General features: G+C 40.1%; 1 protein-coding gene across 2 annotated transcripts in view; it reads left to right on the top strand.

Moving 5' to 3' along the window:
- The first annotated feature begins 9,121 nt into the window (after positions 1–9,121).
- The window catches only part of ssbp4 (single stranded DNA binding protein 4), an 86,065-nt gene continuing 70,060 nt past the window's right edge, over positions 9,122–25,126 (top strand). For both annotated transcript variants that reach the window (XM_086161970.1, XM_086161969.1), the window contains exons 1-3: positions 9,122–9,295; positions 20,769–20,841; positions 23,885–23,946. In XM_086161970.1, coding sequence (XP_086018096.1) covers positions 9,240–9,295; positions 20,769–20,841; positions 23,885–23,946 — 191 coding nt within the window. In that variant the 5' untranslated portion in view covers positions 9,122–9,239. The remainder of the gene's footprint in view (positions 9,296–20,768; positions 20,842–23,884; positions 23,947–25,126) is intronic.

Raw genomic sequence — 25,126 nt, 5'->3', positions numbered from 1 at the left:
TATTCTCTGTATCCTCCTCTCACACCAACTACCTTCATATCCTCTCTCACTACGTCCATAAATCTTCTCTTTGGTCTTCCGCGAGGCCTCCTGCCTGGCAGCTCCAATTTCAGAGTCTGTCTACAAATATATTCACTATCCCCCCTTTGTACATGACCAAACCGTCTTGGTCTGGCTTCTCTGACCTTCTCTCCTAAACATCTAACGTGCTGTTCCTCTGATAGACTCATTCCTGATCTTATCCATCCTGGTCACTCCCAAAGAGAACCTCAACATCTTCATCTCTGCAACCTCTTGTTCTGCCTCCTGTCTTTTAGTCATTGTAACTGTTTCTAGGCCATACAGCATCGCCGGTCTCACCACTGTCTTGTCTTCCTTTCATTCTGGCCGACAGTCTGCTATCACTTAGTGCCCTTGACACTTTTCTCCACCCATTCCAACCTGCTTGAACCTGTCTCTTCACCCTCTTTCTATACTCTCCGTTGCTCCGGACTGTTGACGCCAAGTATCTGAAATCGACCAAGTTCTTGATCTTCACTCCCTGTAGCCTCACCGTTCCACCCAAGTTCCTCTCATTCACACACATATACTCTGTCTTGCAGCGACTAACTTTCATTCTTCTCCTTTCCAGCGCATACCACCACCTCTCTAGATTTTCCTCTACCAGATCACAATGTCATCTGCAAACATCATGGTCTATGGATATTCCTGTCTAACCTCATCTGCCAGCTTGTCCATCACCACTGCGAACAAGAAGGAGCTCAGAGCTGATCCCTGATGGAGTCCCACCTCCACCTTGAACTTCTCTGTTACCCCTACAGCACACCGTACCACAGTCTCACAGCTGGCATACATGTCCTGCACCAGTCTAACATACTTCTCTGCCACTCTAGACTTCCTCATACAATACCAGAGCTCCTCTCTTGGCACCCTGTCATATGCTTTTTCTAGGTCTACAAAAACACAATGCTGGCCTTCTCTGTACTTCTCTATTAGCATTCTCAAAGCAAATTCTGCATCTATATTACTCTTTTTAGGCATGAAGCCATACTGCTGTTCATAAATGCTGACTTCTGCTCTCCACTACTCTTTACCATAACCTCATTGTATGACTCATCAACTTTATCCCTCTATAGTTGCCGCAATTCTGCACATCCCCCTCATTGTATGCCCTTTGTTTTGCCTTTGCTACCTCTATCTTTACCTTACTTTGAATCTCCCTGTACTCTTATCTGTTCTCTTCAGTCCTCTCTGTATCCCACTCTTCTTTCCAAACCACCTTCTCTGTATATACTCCTGCACTTCCTCATTCCACCACCAAATTTCCTTATCTACTGTCCTTCCAGATGACAAACCAAGTACTCTTCTATCTGTCTCCCTGATAATACTAGCTGTTGTTGTCCAATCATCTGGACGCTCTCCCTGACCACCCAGACCCTTTCTCAACTACTTCCTGAAAACCATACAACACTCCTCCCTTTTCACTCCATACAACAGTCCTCCCTTTTCAGCTTCCACCACTTTGCTTCCACCACTCTGCTCTGCCTTTGTCCTCTTGATCTTCCTTGTCACCAGTCATCCTACAAACCACCATCCTATGCTGTCTGGCTACACTCTCACAACTACTTTGCAGTCACTGATCTCTCTCAGGTTACCTTGTCTATACAAGATGTAGTATAACTGCGTGCTCCTACCTCGGCTCTCATAAGTTATCCTATGTTCCTACTTTTTCTGGAAGAAGGTGTTCACTACAGCCATTTCCATTCTTTTGGCAAAATCTACCACCATCTGTCCCTCCGCATTCCTATCCTGTATACCAAATCTGCCCATCACTTCTTCATCCCCTCTATTGCCTTCACCTACATGTCAATTGAAGTCTGCACCAATGTCCTCTCATTTCTTGGGATATCCTGCATCGCTTCATCTAACTCATCCCAGAACTTCTCCTTCTCTTCAAATTCACATCCCACCTGTGGGGCATAGCCACTAACAACATTGAGCATCACACCTTCAATTTCCAGTTTAAGACTCATAAGTCTATCTGACATTCTATCTGACTGTTCCTAACAAACTCCTTCTTCAAGATAACTCCTACTCCATTTCTCTTCTTGTCAGTACCATGATAGTACAACTTAAAACCTGCTTCTAAGCTTCTAGCCTTACTACCTTTCCACCTGGTCTTCTTGACACACTGTTTTTCCACCTTCCTTCTCTGCATCTTGTGGACCAACTCTCTACCTTTTCCTGTTATAGTCCCGATATTCAAAGTCCCTACTCTCAGTCCAAGCCTCTTTCCTTTCCTCTTCTCTCTCTGCTTCAAAATACGCCTTCCTCCTCTTCTTCTTTGACCTATAGTAGCCCAATTTCCACTGGTACACTGTAGGTCATCGGTACCAATGGTGGTCGTTGTTAACCTGGTCCTTGACCGGTTATTATGGTTGATTCACATGTTTGGTTTTGGCAAAAGTTTTACGCCGGATGCCCTTCCTGAAGCAACTCTCTGCATTTATCCCGGCTTGGGACAGGCTCAGGGAGACACTACTCCGTGCCCTCCCAAGGCTGGCTCGGGAAGGCACCGGCCAGTGCCACCCTGAGGCTGCATTTTAAATCTTAACATTCAACAACGTATATTTTTTGCTTTATATTTGTGCACACTTTATTGTTTCCCTTATACAGACCACCGGGGTAGAGGCAGAGAGAGAGCATGAGAGAGAGAAAGAGAGAGAGAGAGAGAAACATCAAGGGCTTCCTTGGTCTCTGGTTAGTTGGAATATTGCATGTTTTTCATCCTGTTGCATGTGTTTTCTTCTACTAAATTTAGCTCTGACAGCAATGACCTAGACCCAACTTTCACCATAAAAAAACATTACTTCTGTCTGTAATATAAAATATGTTATTTGAAGCTCTATGGAAAAGCATGAGAAACTAAGACCACAACAACACCTCAACACCTGTCATTCAATCTTGTTGTAAATTCAGACCTATTAAAGAGCTAGAACACAGTCTCTGCTGTCACCAAATCAACGCCAGATACGGTCTGTGCAAAAAAACTGCAGCGGGTGGTGAATATAGAATCAAAAACAACTCTGTAGTCCTCTAAAAAGCTGTAACTTTTCTTGAATAGAAAATGACCACTGCCTTTTATGGCGTCTGGTAGTCGTCATATTGCATCACACTTGCATAAAATGGTCTTCAATTCTATTTAAGTCCCACTGACTCAGCTGTTTGTTTCTCATTGTTGTAAAATGCTGTGAAAATGAATAGTTGCCTGTACTTTGTCTGTCTCCATGACAATGTTGGTAACTTGGTTAACAAAGATGACAAGTAGATGGAAGAAATTCAAGGATTGGTGTTTCAGCAGTTTTTACAGTCCAGTCTGAGGCCTGGCTAGCAGCCCTATGTGGTGGAGCTGAGACCGAATGGTGCTTTGGACGAATGCTAATTTCAACATTGTACTTTTAACTATAAATGCCACAGCATGTTGGTACAGCATAGCACACCAAGGCTGTCTCTTCCAACCTTTTATGGCAAGCAAGCATCATTGAGTTGAATGAGTCTAAGTTAAAGTGATGGACCAACATATTGACATGTAGAGATATTTTTCAACATTTTCTTTTTAGACACATCACATTATTTCATTCATTAGCTATACTGCTCGTCGTGCAGGGAGGAGCTGGAGCAAAGCCAACACTGGGCAAGGGGCAGAGTACAACCTCACCACTCAATCAGTGGGCTGATTTATAGTGGAAGACAGCAAAGTGCACTCACATAAACAACTAAAACCAATTTACAATCTCAAATTAACCCCATGTTGAGTCCACACTACATTTCTTTTTTGAGAGACAGATTTTTGAACTTGCTGGCTAAAGCTGTGCGTCAGATACTAATCATCACATGCATATCAGCGCTGTAACTCTAAGAGTCAGATGGACAAATGTGAGGGATCAGTGGAATGGCAGCATTAAAACTGTCAGATTCAGAAATTTTGTCAACTAATGTTAGATGCACACTTGGATGTGTAGCTAGATCCCCATGCAAAATTGTTGTTTGCGAACAATCATTGTCCTTGGTGGGTCACTGCTACCGTGTTGCCAGTGACAATCACATGTATGATGCCCTAATATTTTGGATAGCAAGACCCTGCAAATATGTCAGGGTGCGATTAAGGGATTCAGTGCACGGAAAAACCCTCTCTTAAAAGCATGGCAACTGTTTCAAAATGCATTATCTTAAATGAATTTTTTAAATACTGTCTTTTCTTCCTTTTAGGTAGTTCACTACAAAATACAAAATGATACAAACTAATTAAATAAGTGGAGTTTCAAGGACAAATATTTTGGAACAGAGGCAGGCCCCTAAATTTTTTTGTTTTTTTTGGTGACAAAATGTAGTTAAGATACCAGTTGTACGTATGTGAATGTTCCTTTGCAATGCTCAGACATGAATTTGTAAACAACGACTTAAGGATTCCCAATTCAAGATGGTATGGGCAGAGGCTGAGACTTTGAAAGCTGTTGGTCTGTGGGATATGGTTAGGTTAAGCAGGCATTGGGAGAACATGCAAACATCACACAGAAATAAAAGGCTCCAGCTGGCAAGTGGGCTGGAACCTAGACCATTCATGCTGTGTGGCGACAGTACTCACCACTGCACAACTGTGAGGCTGGATGTTTTATTGTTTTACAATTTTGGACATAGCCATGCGGAATCACAGCAAATTGCATTACAGTTAAAAAAAAAAACAACACAAAAAAAAAGTGATTATCTTTTTATTTATAATAATAATAATAATACATAGGTTTTCTATAGCACTTTTCATGATACTCAAAGATGCTTTACAAGTGAGAGACAAATGAAACTGTATGAAACAGTAAACACTATTTATGGTCAAAATGCCTTGATTTTTCCAATGTGATTGTTGCAAAGTGTCACTTTCTCCGCGTCCTATACTATATACTGATATCTAAACAAAGCAGCCTGACAAGTCAACATGTTATAGGATGCGCAAAACTAAAAGCACATCTTGCCTTCAGGCTTGACTGACAAATACTATTAGTATTTCTTACTTCAGTGTTCAACCAGCTAATCATGAATGCTATTATATAGAGCTGCTCACATTCAGTATGCTCCTCCTTCTTACAGCAGATTTGAGATTGAATTTAGAGGTGTGTGAGGTGTATGAGTGCCAAGGAAAGTGGGTTGCCATCGGGGCACCAGGGCGTCAGAGATGAGATAGATAATAATAACCAATCCCTTCTTAGCTAACAAGAAACAAGCTTAAGATCTAATCAGGACTAAGGCCTTTTGTGAGATGCGAAATGTTAAGTCAATTTCCATACAGAACACTGAGTATGACCTGCCACAGGAGACTTCTGCTTCAGCATCCCTTGTTATGAGAGCATCTTTGATAAACCCATTGCTTCTGCATTCATACTCTACTTATTAATTTTTGATTTCTTAATAATCACAGCAACAGACATCATATCTTGTTTGCTGCTTGGTATACAGATTCGGTCCACACTGCTGCTAGTGTTTTTGACTGTATTCTGTCTAGTATACAGTCATGATTTCTTCTAATATTAGTGGAAATAGTGAATAAAACGGTGCATGAACTGTGACCTTTGTAAGAGATTATCATCAGACGGACACCCACCAGTATAGATAAAAATCAATAAAGGTTTCAGAACTCGCCTAATACCCACAGCATAATAATACTTTGCACGGGTGATGCAATTGTCTATCCTCTCTATACAGAGCATAGGTCAAGATTAGGTTAAAAAGGTTTTCCTGTGTCAAATGACCTATAAAGATGACCCACATGAAGACCCCCTATGTTATATGTGCTGCTTGATAAGGAGGACTGGCTCATACTGTGATGTGAGGACTCCTGTTGCAGTGATATCATGAACGGAGCACTAGAATGGTATGTCCATTGTAGACTGCCCTGATTGTTTTGGAAATGCAATGTGGATCACAAAATTGATCCCCAATGAAGAACAATAGCTTGAGAACTGAAAAAAGTAGGAATACTTTTAACAATATATAAATCTTTAGTCTTTACAAAGGTAAAGGTAAGGTATGGGGTAAAATGAATACCATGATGAAAAGCATTACAAATGAAACCACAATGAGAAATGAGAAATGTCATGTAACGTAAGTTCATGACATAGTTCTACGAAGAATACATTTCACAGGAGTAATCTTAATTACTTATCATAATTCGTCAAATGTAAAAAGAACATTTTTAAAATAATTTATAGATATTCAATGTAATGTTCTAGGGTAGCAAATTGCTAAACGTCTTTAATAGAATACTGAGGTTGGTCCTTGAGGGCAGTAACATTACTTTCCCAAATATTGCAGCACATTTGTTTAAAACTGCTTGTGGCATAGAAACAATTAATATAATATAATGTAATGTGTAATGTTTGCTATTTGATTTTCTGTTAATAATTACCTAAGAGCACTTTAAATTGCATTTTATTGTATAGCATTCAAGGCACTCATATAAGCTAAAATGGGTTGACAATAGATTATTTAATTTTCTTAATATTATAAGCAACTCATTTTAGTCAACATTTCAAAATATATATTTTTTAATTTTATCTAAAATTTTTGGATCTGGTGCTATAACAATGTCTGAATATGAAATAATTCCCAAATTCTTGGTCATAACTTGGTGAGACAGTAAAAGTGCTGAGTCCAACGTTTAGGTTGGACTCAGTACTACGATGATGTTAAAAAAAACAACAAAATGTGTAATACAGGATGTATGTTTGTACATCATCATCATGGTAACAAAATGTATATTACTATATACTGAGTAATAGCCCCGATGAGAAATTTTGTAAAAACTTATAAGAGAAATAAACTTACTCAAATTGCGTTATCCAGTAATAAAAGGGCTGAGGATAACATCTCCAGAGCTGAGCCTTGCAGGCGTTTGGATACATATTTCCCACTGATGCTGTTTAACAAACGCCAGCTGAACCTGTGCCAGGAGGAAACCCGTGGAGTTTTGGTTGCCATTGATGTCCACCATTAATACCACAGTCCTCCATTCAAATTGAGTGCTAGTATTTGTCTACACAACGCCAGGTTACATCTCTGCAATGAAGTGGAAGGGGGGTTAAATGAAGGGTTGGTGTGATGAAGGCCAGCAGAGGATATTCATTGCACTCAAAGATGTGCTTGTGACTGAAGTGAGTAGGTGTGGATTCTAATCTCTTCATGGCACACTTGCCTTCATTTATTCCTGTGAGTGTTGAAACTGTACATGGAACATTTGCAAGCAATGGATTTGTGACATAGAGTTGTATAAACTGTCTTCACCTGTCTGGGATTTGCATGCAAGACTGCCCTTGAAGGCTGTAACGCAATTAGTTGACCTCATTGTCCTCTGACTCCTCTGTATATGATAAAACATTAGTTCTATGGAAAATAAAAATAAGACATTTCATATATAGGAGGGGCTTATAATCCGTAGCTCTTAGGTCTTTGAACCATATGAGAATGCGAATGTGCAAATGCCATGTATGGTGCAGACTGTGTTGAAAAAGTGTGCTCTAACCCCGTGATTATTGTTCTTCTGTTTCGATGCGTTGGGTTCTTGGTCTGAAGAGAAGGATCTGGAAAGAAATTCAAGGATCATGGGACAAATCTGCATCTGATCAACTCAACTCCATTCAGAAAAAAAAAAGAAATTATATAAGTTGTTTCCTTATTGTCTTTGCATGAGTTTGATTCATCATATTTAAATACATGAAAAGCTGATATTCCCAAAAACTCATTGTTCTATTGACTAAACCACTGCAAGGGAACCAAATGGTTTTGTCAAAAAAAGTTTATTTCTCTCTTTTTTTTTTTTTTTTTTTTTTTTTTACAATATTCCTCATTGGGGTATTACGCAGCATTACATAGCAAAGTACGTTTTGGTACCATGGTGATGATGTACAAACATACACCCTGTATTATGCATCTTGATTTTTTTTACATCAACCTTATGGTTTACATTACGCATAGATGTCCCAGCTGGTTGATGGTTACTATAATGAACAAACATGGAATGGTCATTGCAAAACAGTCTAAAAGCATATACATGCATTTATATGCATATCTGACAATATTTTCCCTTCCAACATTACAGTGCACGCATCACAATATTTGAATAAAATCCCTTTGGTGCTGTTGGAATGTGAATTTGATGAGTTGTGTGAAGTCGGGTAGTGATAATGTAGCTTAGCATTTCTTGTGTATTGCTAACTAGCAGGAGCAGATGTCTCCATTTTTCTATGACACACACACACACACACACACACACACACACACACACAAAAGGTATTTATCCTATTAAAGATGGCATGAAGGCAAATTTCCCAATGTTGCCTGCCCCTGTAATTTCTCTGACGCAAATTCCAGCCCCCCGGATTACAGTCGAGTGCAACACCTCTCTACATCCCTCCACCTTCCTTGGCTGTGTCAGATGTAAATTTGCATTTGAAATGTCACCCCTCACACCACTGGGGATGTCATTTTATGGTTCATATACTATCCGGTGATAAATTAAGGCTTACTTGTTATACTGAAAAGATCCATGGATGTTACATGAAGTTTCTTTGGGTTTGTGAAGTGTACTCCATACTTGGGGGATCATGACACCACGCTTGGTCAAGAGCAAAATAAACCAAACCACAGCGAGGTCTTCATTAGTCTTATTGAAACACCAATTAAAAAAACCTTAAGCGGAACAAAAGTGCCACCAGCCTCCCCGAAGTTGAGAGTCTGTCCCCGGTATGCCTTTCCCCATTTTCCCCCTTCTCTCCTCATGTTTCTAAGGTCAGTAAACAAGAAGTGTGTGTTTCCCTTTAAGGAGCCCCCACCGTGGGCTCAGCGGCGGGAGGGCGAGCAGGCCTGCGGAATGGCGACTGAGGAGGGGGAAAAAAAAAAAAAAAAAAAAAAAAAAAAATCCAGCGGAGGACGGTTTCAAGTCCCCCCAATAGAAACTGTGCCTGATTTGTGGCCAATGTTGGAGATGTAAAAAAAAAAAAAAAAAAAAAAAAGTGAACGAGAAAGAGAGGGAGGGTGAGGAGAGAGAAGGAGGAGGAGGGAGGAGGAAGGAGAGGAGGCGAAGGGGGGGGGAGGAAAAACACTGAAGGGGTAGCTATGGAGATGGAGCGTTTTCCTGGCTGCTTTCTTTGACAGGTGTTGAGTGGGGCAAAAGTCTTAAAACAGAATCCAGCATGTACGCCAAAGGTAAAGGAGCCGTGGTCCCTTCCGACAGCCAGGCGAGAGAGAAGTAAGTCAAACCTTTACCTGCTTCTCGTACGGGCGAGGGGCTCAGGCGGGGCGGCCAACTTTCAAACTCGCTGCAGTCATTTCGAAAGGAGAGTAGTGTACTAAAAGTGCGCTCTCGGCGCGGCGCCCCCCTCCTACGTAGCGCCGCGGAGGTGCGCCTCCGAAAAAAAAAACTTTGTTTTCCTCCGCCGCCTCTTCTTTTCAGTGCACTTTCCCCATCCGCGCTCCGCACCTCTGAGTACGCGTTCGCCTTTGCAGGCGGATGCTCTTGCGCGGGTCACGGTTGGTGGTTTACGCGCGTCCGCAGCATCAAAAGTAGATGAAGCGACCACCACCACCCCCCTCCACTTCCACGGCCGACCCCCCCCCCCCCCTTCCTCCTCCAACCCACGCTTCCTCACCCCCCCACCCCCCTTGCAACACACCGGTCGCCGCTACCGGGGTAAAGTTTAGTGGGACGAGGCTCCACCGGACGGGTTTCTGGAAGGGGACGGGGTGTCGCGGTTGGCTGGATTGATGGATGGAAGGTTGGGTAATGGGGCTGGGGGGCTGCAGATGACGGTCGCGGTGAAAGGAAAAACTTTTGTCCCGTTCAGCAGTCAAACGGCGGTGGGAAAGTTTTCAGCATCTACTCGCACTGGAGACGCACGGAGGAGGCTGTCTGGCTGTCTGGATGGATGGATGGATGGATGGATGGTCGGGGTGACCGCGGGTGGCCCTTGTCAGTCTGGGAACCGTGTGGCGATTTTCGAGACGTCTGGAAATAAAAAGTGTATTTTAAAAGGCGATTTAACTTTCGGATGACCTCCAACCCTAGATTGTTGGACCTCGCCGCGCTTTCACGTGTTCCAGTCCGGGACTGCTGAGAGAGTTGGACCTCCTTTGCATCACCGCACTCTGATCGTTATAGCATCATTTCTGAGCACTAAACACCAAGAAGGGATCCCCCACTGAGATGCAAAGGAGGGAAAAAATAAAGTACCCTCTGTCTTGTCCTAAGAGGCTGTTACACAGCAGCCCCACACAGCTGTAAATCGAAACATTTCTTAGGAGGTTCTGTAGTATTTCTGCCTTGTCTCGTCCAATTGATTTATCCCTTTATGTATTGAAAACTTACCGGAACACGACTGAGTGTTTTATTTGCACCGAATTCAGTAGTGTGTGTGTGTGTGTGTTCAGTTGGAAGAGTAAACTCAGAAATGAAAACAGTCCCATGTGGTTTTATGAACAGCGAGCAGAGCGACCTTTAAACCAGCATATGATACTTCAATATTGCACAGGAGTCTTCAACAGATGTTATGTTGCATTTACACCTGTTTGTCAGCCTCATTTGCAGTGCATTTAAGGCAACAGATTGTTTTCGGAACGACCGAAATATACTGTATTCCTTAAGTGCAATGCCACTTGGCTTGTTGAGGGAGTGTGTATGATGTTCCATGTGGTATTGAGAGAGAAATCAGTGCAGAGGCAGCATGTATTTCAAATGATAGTGTAGGAGGAGGATTAATTATTTAACTTGTGAGAAATACAAGTCTTTGGAGAACTGCCTCTCTGTGTTAAGATGTCTTGTGAATAACGAAATGATTGAATTTGTTTGTTTTAGAGTGTAGTTTGCATTTGTTTTTTCAGCCCCTTGTGCAGAACCCCATAGCAAATCGCATCTCCTTTAATCCTCATGTATATATATTTACTCCACTTTGTGTGTGAGTATATTCGTGTGTGTGTGTGTACGTGTAGTGTGGGGAGGGGGGGTATTACGGGTCTGTGAATATTAGCAGGCATAATGGACAATGCCTGCCCTCTGCACTCACCTGTCTTGTCACCCTAACCTGCCCTGCAGGGCCAACACATGTTTCCTTGTAAATGTGGCGCGCACACCAGCTGCCTCAATGCATCACTGAATTTGCTCATATTCATATTTACATATTCATTTGGCTCTTTACATATTCAGATGCTATAATGGGGGACGCCCCATGCCGACTCATATACCATTAATCCAGACTGACATCGCAATCACGGCTCGGTGGATTGATTTCCGAGTCTTGTAACTTTAAATATATAAAATAAGCTTCCAAATAATTGAAAGAAATTTGTAAAATAAAGTGAGAGAGCTTGAAGCACTGTAACTGCTAATCAGCTCCTGTTCCTCACTGTTAGACACAGTAGTCCCAGTAATGTGTCAAGTTGTGCCTGTTTAAGCTCATCACACCAAGAATGCCCCGATCTGACTTCTTCAGTTCTGATACCTGACAATTGGAGATCTGAGGCGGCACTGTATACTAATTCCAGACCAGTATATGATCACAAGCGTCTCTGTCTGTGTTGGAGAAACTGGAAACATTCATATGCATTTAAGATAACATGATGAAAAAATACATCTCGTGACTTTCCACTACATCATGGAACATTATGAAAAAAATGGAAATGTTTTTCATTGAAATTTCAGTTTGGGACAATTTAGCTACACTAAAAGAAAATAGTGTTAACTATTTTAATCTCAGTTCTGTGACAACTGAAACTGATAAATCGCAATGTGATACGAGATAATATGAACAAGTGAGTTTTGTAAATATGTAGGATTCACTGATTTAGCTATTCATGCAAGTCTCGGGTTGGTGGACTAGAGACAATGAACTTTTGTTTTCAGGGTAAAGCCAAAACTCCATTTGAGTGTTTGGAGCTCCTTGGCTGGTGCTGCTTGACAAGTCAGTGATTCGCCACTAGCAAAAGATACTATGGTTTTCAATGTAACCATAGGAAATGTTGATAATGGACTTAGGTGTTTATGCATCTTGCACTCTTATCAGTACCATAGCCTTGAAACCAAGGCCCATTCACAAATATAGAATAACATAAAAACACTGACATAATATTCATATTTCACACTCCTGTGGATTCCTCTACTCAGTCAAGGCCAAGTGGGTTTTATATGCCTGACATGGCTGTCCTGAGATCTCTGGTTAACAGGAACGAGGCGGAATTGATGTTGTTTTTTTCGCACAACCTTGAGGTACAGTGTGATTGGGTACTTTCTAGAAGAGAAATATAATTACAATAGCAAAGGTAGAGGAGGGACCAGAGCCCGTTTGACCAAAATCATTCATAATACGCCATGAATTTTTTTCAGCATTTATTCTAATTTAATTTGAACAGAGATAATACACCAGCTTCCACATTGCACTATCTCACCTTATTATTCAGTTACTGAATGCTGTGTGAAATGTGCTCTGATAAATCTGGCATCTTAATTAAAGGTTCTGCTCACAAAAGTATTTAATTGCTTGATCAAACATATAATTTCTTGAAAAAAACATCTTTAGTTTCTAAAAGAAAAAAAAAGGAAAGAGATCTATTGATAATCTGTGTTTGTTTACAGAGATTTCTTGTGTGATTTGAAGTGTTGCAGGATTTGTTCGGGAAAAGATCTTGAAGTGTAAAGTTAATCAGTTTGTTTTGAAGCATGGATCTCTTTACATCCTCCACTCCTCTGACTCCGCCCACGTGTTTACATGCAGTTTAATGGGGAGCTTCAGGTTTGAATGCATGGTTTTGATTCCACACAGATGGCCCTGCCATCTGCATTTTAGTCTTTTGAAGAGGGAATAAAAAGCTGCACAGTAAAATAGGGAGAAAAACTGAACTAAAAGTAAAGAAATCCTTGATTTACCCTCAGCGCACTTGGATTGACTATGCCTTCATTCAGACACGACAACAGTCAATTAATGCTGCCTCTCACTTCAGCTTGTGTGGATGCAATAAAGTACATAGCATAAATATTGAGAATAAATGCCTCAAGTTGTTGCCGGTTTGACACCAGCAGAAACAAGTCTGAAGTGCATACTCATATCTTTTATTAGCATACAGGGAAAACATTTGTCTGAATAGAAATCAAGTCAACAAAGCAATGTAAAGTGTCCTACTGTAGAAAAAATTACTTTTTCAAAAGTTTTGAATAATTTTACAATGTAAAAATATGAAATTATGCATTATGAAGTTGAGGTATTGATTTACAATAGCAAGTTAATTCAACTGTGACCCCCTCAGAACACAGGAGGACACAACTGTTTTTTTGAGTTTGGCCGTATTGACCTGTTGCTAACATGGAAATTCACTATTCGCATTAGAAAGAATTGAAATACTCAGTTCTGCATTATGCATATACATTGAGTTTTCCAAATTAAGAACAATGAACTGTAAGACATTAAAGAAAAAAATAGAAACTTTCATTTATTAGGTGAGAAGAAAATTGGAAATCCCTAGATCTTAGTTCTTCATGTGCCTGTTGAATATATCATGACTGTACTGAAACTTTGTTTTGTCGGTTAAAATAAATTGCAATTTCACTGTTGTTTCAACCCCTTAATAGAACTGCTGTCAATGGCTGCTGTGGCAAAACCTTTCAATAACTGATTATCTATATCAGTGCATCCTGTTTAGTGACTCTACCTTGCGCCACATGCCGGAAAAAGATAGTTTTTAAGCGAAAGTCCAATTAGAATATAGACAAGTCATTTGGCAGAAAAAAAGCTGAGGCTTTTACTGGTGAATTTTAATAAATATTCAACCAGGTTGCTAAACAGTGAGAGAAGTTGATGTTTTGTATGCATGTGTGTGTACGTGTGTGCGTCTGTGTGTGCGTCTGTGTTTGTGTGTGTGTGTGTGTGTGTGTGTGTGTGTGTGTGTGTGTGTGTGTGTGTGTGTGTGTGTGTGTGTTTGATAGAGAGAGAGAGAAGGGGAAAAGAGTGTAGCTTAACCCTAAGGCCATGTGTGTTATGCCTATTGACACTGATTTGTTTTGACAAAGGAACTGCCACAACAAAGCCAAGCAAATATAAACAGCGTGTGCAGTGGGAATAAGCTTGAGTGAAACTGCTTCACAGTATCACAGGTGTTTCAAACAGGCTTTCCAGTGTCTTATTCACCTTCAAGTGATACATCATAACATCCAGACCCTTCACCATCACCACACACAGATCTGGTCTGCTTTCATATGATGCTCATAAATATTTAATAGTTGGGAAATAATATTTGCTGTTTTTATCCAGTTCCATTTTGTGTTGAATGCTGCTCACCACTGAATAAATAAATTATGCATTCCACACATCTTAAGTCTGAAAGATGTAGATTATACTGTATACTGTGTCAGAGGATGCAATACCATTCCTGCTTAATCCTGCTTCATCACTTCCTCTATCCATACCACATCTTGCCCTCTTCTTAACTTGCACTCCTGAATTATTGAAACAAAGACATGAAAGTTAATTTGCTAACTGTCTCTGCTTTCGCCGGCTAAACCTATCTGAGATGCTCCTGTCTCTGATGGCAAAGGAAGAAAAGGGAATGCAGGATGGGGCGGCCCGAGGCTAAAATGTCAGGTGTGTGCCTTGGGTTCTGAGACATTCCCTTGATGTGTGGATATAGAGCAAAGTAGTCATTAGTCTGTTTCAGTTCAGGTCTTGGACAAAAAAAGATAAGAAACAGGGTTGTAGATTTTTGACATTCGGAAACTTTTAATGTTTACTCTCACATCAGCTTCATGACTTGGTATCTGCGTGGCCATCATGCCACTGTAACCTTTCATCTGCTTATGAGGAAGGTGAGGAAGATGAAATGCGGGATTTGTATTGCTCTACATGAGTGTGGTTTATCTCGTAAGCATCATTAATTCCTGACATCAAGTAAATATTGCAGGACTCAGAGGGAAAGAAATCCACTATCACCATGAAAAGTTGGGGCCTTCAGTTTCCCTCAAACACTCTTCTCTTGGACAGAGCAACCTCCCACATTTCCTTCATCTACCCGCCCTTCCCGGGGCTCTGCTCCATCAGATCACAAGAACTCTTTACCTCGTCCAAGTTACACTTACTGCTTCTGACAGAGTAACAAAAGGTGTCCCCTGAAGCCTGGATTGAATGAGTGGTTTTAAATAATGTATTGCAGCCAGGGCAGGTGCCCATCGCGAGAGTATAGAGACCCTTAGATCACACCGGGCTCTGCCATGAAAATTTCATCGCTGCAGTGCTCATGGGAATCTGTTCAATCCTGTACAGTGTCAAAGGGCTAGATAGGAGATGGGGCCTGCTCCAAGGTAATTCACATTGCAAAGGGGCCTATTTTTTTACATGTTGCACCAAGTTACACCCAGGAGCTGTGACCTTTCCACCTCCCCTGAAATATGAAGTGTGATTTGGACGAAGAGCCCCGCCTACATACCTGCTTTCGTATGTTGGGTCTTACTGCATCATTCATGTGACAGACAGAAAGACAAGCACTGAATGAGTCAACACCAGGTGCTTGCTTTGTAGTAACTATGAAAATGGCTCTTTGCACAAGTGTGATCTTGTTGGAATAATTTGTTCAGAAATACAAGTGCTCTATTTAGTGCGCTGAAATAGCATGTGATACTTTTCAGAATATCCCAAAGTTGGTACACACATTATTGTGGAAAAGTCAAAATGTCAGCCTTGGGCCGTACCCGTATCTCATAATACAATGATGGCGTGACAACAAACAGTTATGGACAGTACAGCACTTTATTTTATTACATTTGTTGTTTAGTCATCGTGCATTTGAGGTGTTCATATATTTTTATTGTTATTTGACTGTAATAGTAAGGTGGCACCACACACTACAGTGTGATGGTTGTGGCTCACGTGGTACAGTAGGCACCCGCCCAATTGGAAGGTTGGAGGTTTGATTCCTGGCTCCTCCTGTTTGCAAGTGTTGAGCAAGATGGCAAGCCCCCAGTTGCTCCCGATTAGCACCTTTTCGTGGCAGCTTTGCTCCCATTGGTGTTCGAAGGGATGGATGGCAATCCAGTGTAAAGAGCTTTGAAAACAGCAAGGTGTTGAAAGTGCTGCATAAGTGCAGACCATTTATGGTAACGTGTCAATATCCACTAGAGACACTCCAAGAAAGTTTTCCAGCTGTTAGGTAATATGTAGTGATGACCTTAGATTTAACATGCATTTGTCTTCACACAATATTAAGTTTTAATCAATAAAGAGTGATGTGAACTTGGGTGGCACAGTGACACAGTGGTTAGCACTTCTACCTCACAGCACGAAGGACCCTGTTTCGATTCCGACAGGGGTCCTTTCTATGTGGAGTTTGCGTGTTCTCCCCCGTGTTTGGGTGGGTTTCCACCCACAGTCCCAAAACATGCAGCAGGTTAATTGGGAAAATTGCCCAGATGTGTGAATGGTTGTCTCTATATTATCTGGCGACTAGTCCATGGTGTGCCCTGCGACCCTCAGGAAGATAGCTCCTTTAGCGCACCCAGTCGGACGATCTTGTCCCAGTTTCGTTGGGTAGGACCATATTCGTTTGTTCTCTGAATAGTTGTGTGAACCAACAACAAAGAGTGGAGCTTTGACTCTGTCTAGTGATTAAAGGATTTAATGGGGAAGAAGCGAAGCTAACTTGAAAGCACAGAGCAGGCCATATGTATATCACAGCCTGAGGAGACGGTCTTAAAGTTGCAGCCATCAAGACAATTGGCAAAAGTCAAGGAAAAGCATTTCACTCACTTGTGGCTTTTTGTATTGACCCCATTAACAATGATAAATACCATTAATCAGACACTACAAAAATTCCTCAAAAGTTTGCCAATAAATCTTTTTTTGTATGCCTAAACTACATATCTGAAAAAAAAAGATCTTAAAACTGTTATATCTGATGCAAGAATGCGAAACACAGGAAGTAGATGAAAGACCATTATTGTCTCATATGGTGATGCATGCAGCACAACATCAGCAAAATTCAACCACTGCATTTAACCCTTCATGGATGAACCATTAGCAGACGGCAGCGCCACAGGAGCACTTAGGGGTCCAGTGTCTTGCTCAACAACACGCAGGAATCAAAAGCAGGAATATTCAGTTCCAAGAACAACCGCTCTAATTCCCTTCGCCACACCACTGATGACATAAATTGTCCAATGCGACTTACATGGGTCTGGACCAGATATACTCAGTGAAAGATGGCAGTCAGATTCAGTCTTTCAGGTTCATAGATTCAAGGTGTTGAAACACATGTTCAGTATGTTATTGCTGGAGTATCAACCAAAGTATAATTGGTTTGTGTGTCTGCTTGGGCCTGACATGCGTGATCAGCATATACTGTAGTTACCTGTCCTGCATCTAACACAGCAGGTCCCTTGTGTTCTGATTCATCACCTGGAAATGTATTCGACAGGATGATTCAATACAGTGTGTGCCTGTTGAGGCTGAGTGAAAATATTGAATTGCTTACCTTTGCTTGGAAGGGGGAAAAGGTTCATCCCCACTTGGTTGCGTTGGATCCACTTCAGGATATTGAGAATCAAGAAGCTCATAATGATCTGCCTGCAAAATAAGAAAGTCCCGATCACTGATAGTGGTCAACTCAGAGATGACTGCAAATTGATCATAGTGAGAAATGACAAAAGTTGTTTAGAAAGAGTGTAATACTTTGGGTGTCACTAAACAGACACTGAGATGCTCTAGTTTTAAAAAATCATATTCAAGATAAGATAATAAACTTTTTAAGATATTTATTTTTGAGTTAAATTAGAAACTTTAAATAACTCTGTTGATGTGCACTCTTATTATTATTTTGTTAATCTCATGACACTTACGTCACTAACGGAAAGTGACTAACGTCTTCTCGATTCCTCTGTATGTCTTGTACATGTGGAGAAATTAACAATACAGTAAATACTGTACAGTAAACATAAACCACCTAGTCGTGAAATAGTATGTGGTCTACACCAAAGTATGCCTTTACAGACGTCACAATTTGTTGCATGTGGCCATAGAGACACAGACATCTGTTAACAACTTTAAGCTGTAAGGAAGGCAAATAGAGTAATGAGCTCAAAAGAGTGGAGAATCTACCCAACAACGTTGAACCAAAGCGGTCCATTTGGTTTTCAAAATCTGTTTGGTGTTATAATACAAAAAAAAGCAGTGTCAGAGCAAAGTGACATGGATAGAATATCCAATTTGCATTTACTGTCTGTCTCTAACATGTTTTCCTTTTTGCTAGCCTAATTAGATGGTCAACTTTTATTGTTATTTTTTCATTGATTGAAACAGGGTGGCTACACTTCTGGTCATTCAACCTGTCGGTCCACTTGCGGTCACCTTGACTGATAAGTGAACCATGTAGTTTTGTAGCTTTTGTAGATAACAGACATGCAGAAAAAAATTGTAGTAATTTTAAATCTTTAGATGAACACAGTGGTGCAAAATTAAACTTACATTTTTTCATCTTTGTAATTTGTGGGTTGTTCATTATTGCAGCCGGTATGAATCTCTGCTCTTTTGTTTTTTTAATCAGTTCTACATAAAAATATGACCTAGGCAGAAGTGCAGGTTTCCTGTGGGACATTTGTTCAGTGTGTGTTCCTATTAAAACTGAAGTGTAAAACCAAATGATTTTTAATGTTTTTGTGGGACTATTTCTTGGTATTGGATTTTTGGATTCCACCATCATCATGAGGTTGCTGGGCAACCAGACATTCCCTGGTTTGGACCATAATATACTGAATATGCTTTCCAATTGTAAAAAACATTTAGTGCTGGTCTCTAGAGGCTGAACAACATTTTCCTGGCTAAAATAAAAGCCAAATAAGTAAATAAGACAATAATTTAATGTGATTAGATTTATTTGTTTTCTTGTTGGAGCATTTTATATTTCCACATCAACATGCAGCATGATTTCATGTTTGAAATAAGTATTTTGCAGTGTTAACCATGTCAGAGAAAACACTAGGTATTGTTTTTTGCTATCAAAAAATCTTCTCCATAGCCAAATGGATGGAGGGATGGAAGAAAATCATCGAAATACTTTTCTCTGTATCAAACCACAGCTGGTGTGTGATTGAATATATTGAAATTGACAAAAATAATTGAGTTCACATTGCTCTGTGTGAAGGAAATGTACAGATATAACCCAGCACATCATCTATAATAGTATGATAAAGAAATAGTAATAGCAGATTTAGAGCAAGGCTGGGTATCCCTTTTTGCCTTTTTGGCTCTGGGTGAATGCCAAGAGGAACCAGCTGATGGGGTCATGAAGTATATATGACTACAACTACACTATATACACACACACACACACACATATATATATAGAGAGAGAGAGAGAGAGATTTATATATATATACACACACACACTCTCAAGGTCTGTGATGTGAAGTAAAAAGAAAATGAAAAAAAAAGAATTACCAGAAAATACCTCAAGGGTTTGCTGCAAAATCTAAAGTTCAGACAAAGCCAGCAAAAATCAGACATTCTTAGAAATGTCTTGAAAAATATTTCAGAAAAAGAAGTCATTCATTCATTCATTCATTCATTCAGTCAGTCAGTCAGTCAGTCAGTAAATCATTTATTGTCTATATCAGTTATGCTACACTCATGGTCGCATTCAGGTTGGAGCCAATTCCAGCTGTGATACAGTGAGAGGCAGGGTTTAATGTGGACCAGTCAATCACTGGGCCACATATGGAGACATAGAACCATTTACTCTCTCATTCACAAATCTGGTTAATTTAGAGTCTTCAATTAACTTTTTACAGGACTTAAGACTATGGAAGTAAACTAGAGAGACCAAAGAAAACCCATGCAGACACGAACATGTAAGCGCCACAAAGAAAGTTCCCAGTAAGGAACAAAACAGGAACATTCCTGCTGTGAGGTGGCAGTGCTAACCACTTCACCACTGTGCCATCCTCTTTAGAAATTACAAAAAAATAGAATGAGCTAAAAATACCTGAAAATCAGCAAAAAAGAAAATATAAAAGATGTAAAAACAGCCATGTAAAGGGTCTGAAAATTAGAAAAAGAAAATGATTGAGTTTTGCTGATATGTCTGCATATTTAGAAGTATTCAGGGGATTATGTGTGACCCAAGACACATTGTGTTTATACTGCCAGAAGAGTGTGATCCATGCCACCTCCAGACACTACTTGAGCGATCTAATAGTTCTCAATGGCTATGTGAAACCACCTTTGCTTTATTTACCAATGAGTTTAATGCTATGAACCTATGGTCTGATCACCAACCTGAGTCTTGAACCTTGTTTGAAGTTGTTTTTATTATTTCCTCCATGTCTAAGGTCCCACTTTGCTTTTTCTTCAGCCTCTGTACGCTAAAACCAGAGATACGGCACAGTGCCACAGAGGCTCCTCAGTTCAGAGCTGTGGAGTTTTGACTTTTCCATCATTTCCATGATCTTTATACCACAAAGTCCTGTTTATCTATAGTCCGTCTCACATGAATAAGTGATGATTTCTGACAAATTTATATAGATTATGAGCTTGTGAAATGAATTATTTCAATGAAATAACTCAGAAATAGGGGGCATATTTTCATTGTTCTTACATTGTTCTCGTAATTGTGATGAGTTTTTTGAAACCTTTTAGAGGAATAAAAAATGTTGATCTTTATGACTGATGTATAATTTGCTCTTTCTGTTTGTTTTGCAGGTTAGCTTTATATGTGTACGAGTATTTGCTCCATGTCGGTGCACAGAAATCAGCACAGACCTTCCTGTCAGAGGTAAGTTATTTAACTTTGACATCCTGCACTGTAAACATGAGTGTGATTACACCTCTACTTTATAATGAGGAATTGAATTCACTATACACTATTAAAGGAGCTGTTGAGTAGTCTTATCAAAAGTCAGGGTCTAGGGATTTCTAACTGTCATGGTGTAAATAAATGAACAAGACAAGTCTTTTGTTCTGTTGTTTAACAGCAACTTTCTTTTAACTAATTGTTAAATTGAAGCGATGTAAACATGGTGTTGTTCAACTAATTGATTTGATTATGCACAATTTATGAGTAGTTTTAATTTGTGATCATTAACAGCCGTAATTAACAAAGTTTGACATATTACAACACGTGTTGATGCCTGCTTCGCACTGTGACATTTAGGAAGTAAGCCTGTACCTCTTAAGTCAAGTGCAAATTTAGTATTTGAGACCATTTCAAGTGTTACCATTTGTCCCTGGTCTGCTTGACTAATTAGTTTCATGTCTGAACAGTCCAAGAGGCAGGGCTTCTAATGTAGCATCAGCTTCCTTAATGGATGTCCTTCCTGCTAATGGCCATTATCATGATTGTATGCAGTACAACACCTCTTTGTTCACTTACTTTATCCACATTTATTTTATATACAGCAAAAGCTCATCTGAATCGTTCAGCTTAAAATTGATATCATTCTTTTTGTTAGGCAATCTGGTCGCACGGAGACACAGACCTGTGTGAGCTCACAAATGTGTATTTAAACCACAAACACACAGACAGATACTCAATTCTTTGAGCTTTCTTTTGTTGGCATCTCATTTCATCTGTGCAGCAAATGCAAAAATAGTGTAAGAGAAATCGTGATGATTATAACTGCTGACCTCATTTTAATTGTGATAAAATAATTTTTATTCTAAAGTAATTAAAATATTATAATTCTTTGGGTTTTGTGTGCTGTTACATCCCTGGCATTTTTTTAAAATTGCAAAGGTTTGAAAAAAGTCAAACTGCAACAGGTGTTAATGTGGATTTTTAAACAAACAGTATTTACATATGCACTTTTAGATATCAAATGCCTTTGCAAAACCCTTGACATCACATAATAGTTCAAGTAAATGAAATAGGAAATCAAAATATTAATGCCATATCAATGGTATCTGAAAGTATTGGCTCTAAAATAAGATCTAAACATTGGCTGAAAATAATGCTAATATGATACACTTTTCTATAAAAATGTGGAGAGAAATTTGTGATGTTTTTTTTTTTCCTTAACCTAATTTAGATTTTTCTCTAGTTTGTGCAGACTGTAAGTGTACATTTTAAAACACATAGTACTTTATTTCAGTACCTGACAGTGGATGCTCTGAGTCTTCCTCTGAAGAAAGACTTGATGTCATCTGGTGTCAGCCAAGAAAACATTGAATATAATGGATAATGGTGTAATTTACTGGCCAAATAATATATATATGTATGTGTGTGTGTGTGTGTGTGTGTGTGTATGTATGTATGTGTGTATGTATTGATAGATAGATAGATGGATAGATGGATAGATATGTAGACATCTGACATCTGACTTTTCATAACAAAGGAAATATGCTTTATCAATGTTCTCCTCTGGGTGGACTTGTTTTACATTTTTGTTTTAGTGCATATGTATCATGAAGTGTTGGGCACCAGGGAAAAAGTAGAAGGGCAAAATTGTCTACTTGCCGCTGCAGGCAATTTGAAAAGTCAATTCACTCATGGTTTAAATAACATGCTTGTTTGTACTAACTGGGTGGAAAAGTGGTAGGATTGTTGGTTTCATGTTCCTGTTGTATTTTCAGAATATATCAGAATATGAATCATGATCACTGTCCGCACCCTTCTTTATTTATTTTCCAAGCAACCCTTTATTTTGAACTCATTCTTGAACTTCTAAAAATATCTTGCTACCTCAGAGATTAGTGACTTTCTGCGTAAGGGCCATTTTCCCGATTTTCTCTGCTAATAACTGTATCCCGAAGAGTCTCATGTTCAAGCGGCTAAAACACTGTCAACACTTTGGCAAAGTGCATGTCTCATTTATACAGCAAATGTTGAATAAATCCCAATTAAGGGTAGTGTGAGAAAGCGAGGAGGTAGTGCACAATGCAATTTTAGCTTATTAGTCCAAGCCACTGCTGGATGATACTGCTGAAAATTTTAGAATGATAGAACTCTAATGAGATTCTAAGTCTCTCCATGTCCCCAATGGTATTTGCAAGGGTCTTTTGTGATCCTTTTTTTGTAAGTCATTTGTCTCTTTTCTGTTTTCCTTGTAAGGCACCATGCCAGAAACTGAGGATAGTTTTTTGTAATGAGGGTGTCACATCAGGTCCAAGCTAGTTGGTTGTCCATGAGCTACTAGTTTCTTAATTTTAGTTGAAGTGTGGATATTCTTTCAAACAAGAACATCTATTGATTTTGTTGCCTGTATTTTGTTGACACTGACAGCTTAATTTACTTGATTCTCTATTTAATGTCAAAAACTCACTACTGTTTAATCAACATCTTTACAAGGTAGATGACTACAAACTGCAGTCAACAAATCTATATAATAGTCACTAATAATCTGAAAGTTTTATGTATTATTTTTATATACAGAAAAAAATAGAGAGCTCTCGTTCTCCCTGCTGTCCTGAACACACTCATCTCTCAGAATGTATGTATGATCCAGATCTGCGCCTTTGTGTGTGCAGGGTCATGTCAGGAGTGTGTGAAGCAGCAGCAGGTCTGCTATCACTTGCTGGATCTTATCTCAGTGTCCAGATACAGACAGGAGTTCTGCTGGTTTGTGAAGGCAGTGAAGAGGGCTGCTGCTTCACGGCAGGCACTCTTATACACAAACTCTGTACCGCACTTCACCAGACAGACTATTTTTCTGTCTGACTAGCAATCTGTCTGTCTAAAGTTGGGAGGACATTTAAGCAAAATGATTACATTATGCATAAAACATGCTGCGGTGTCTAATTTTTCATTTCCCTCTTCTGTCTTCTCCCTTCAATCTTTAACTCTTCCTCTGTCCTACTTCTCCACTTCTCTCTTCTCTCAGATCCGATGGGAGAAGAACATCACGCTTGGGGAACCTCCAGGATTTTTACACTCATGGTGGTGGTATGTACATGTTGAACCCCTTGCTTTTTTACTTTTATAGGGCCAAACACACACACACATACACACACACACACACAAACACACACACACATACACAGCAGTGCTCATTCGCACAGTTAAAGTAGTCAAGATGATGTGAAAGAATGTGCAGAGATGGGAGCGACAGTAATTGCAGGGAATCTAAAGAGCATCAACTTGCACGTGTTTAAGCTCTGAACTCTTGGCATCCTTGTGAGTGACAAGTGAGCTAGGTTCCTCTGTTACTTAATCCCGAACATTTTCTTTTTTCAAACCACACATCTGAACCAGGGTTGTTCCATGTCCCACCTCAGCATCTTTCAGATGTCAAGACTGAAAAAAGCTATGATGCCATTTATCCCGATGCCCCATTTAACAGAACAAGGCTCTGCCACAGGCGGATCCTCTGTCAGTTTCAGGTCTGGTAATGCTTGAGAAATAGAGTAGAGTGTTTTCTATCTGGCCGGAGGACAGGGTCAATGGGCTTACAGCCTGACATGTACACTGTTTTCCATGGGCAAATTAGAGGGAATGGGAACATCCAAAGGCAGGATCCCCTTTCCTGTTGTTTGGCACAAGACTAGAAAATGAAACTTTAAGGCGAAGAGAGGAGTTGACGAGCTGTGAGGAGGAAGCAGCGCAGACAAAGACACCGAATCCTCTGCATGGCAGCACGAGGGCAAAGAGAGCGGGAATAAGAGGTTTGACAGGTCCCGCTTTGTTTGTCATTCATGCCGTCCCGCTCATCCCTACCGCCCCGCAGCCAGCCTTGTGAAATAAACGTGGACAAGCAGCTTCATTCATTCATCCTCTCTGGCCCCAGCGTGTGTTGTAATTGTGTCGTGTGTTGACAAGGCTTATAATGGTACTTAAAGAGCCTGGCTTCTCTCACCCTGACAGCTCTCAATTGGATAGCTACCAGTAATACTGACTAAATGACAAACACAAATACACAGCGCAGCACAGGTTTGCTCTTGCTTCTGCCCGTACCAAGTGATCTCTGCGAGGGTTGCCTAGTGTGATAGAAAGAAAGAGGCATAGCATTTATAGTGTCTTCTTAATATATTGAGACACTGATATAAGTGTGGGAGATGATAATGTGTAAGTGTGTGAATATGTAAGAGAGTGTTTGTACGTACAAACATGCGTTTGTGTGTGCCAG

Source organism: Fistularia commersonii, chromosome 16 (genome assembly GCF_037954325.1).
Source record: "Fistularia commersonii isolate RoL2024-O1a breed Wild chromosome 16, RoL_Fcom_v1.0, whole genome shotgun sequence".
Taxonomy (NCBI): Eukaryota; Metazoa; Chordata; class Actinopteri; order Syngnathiformes; family Fistulariidae; genus Fistularia; species Fistularia commersonii.
This window is presented reverse-complemented; position numbering and strand designations above follow the sequence as displayed.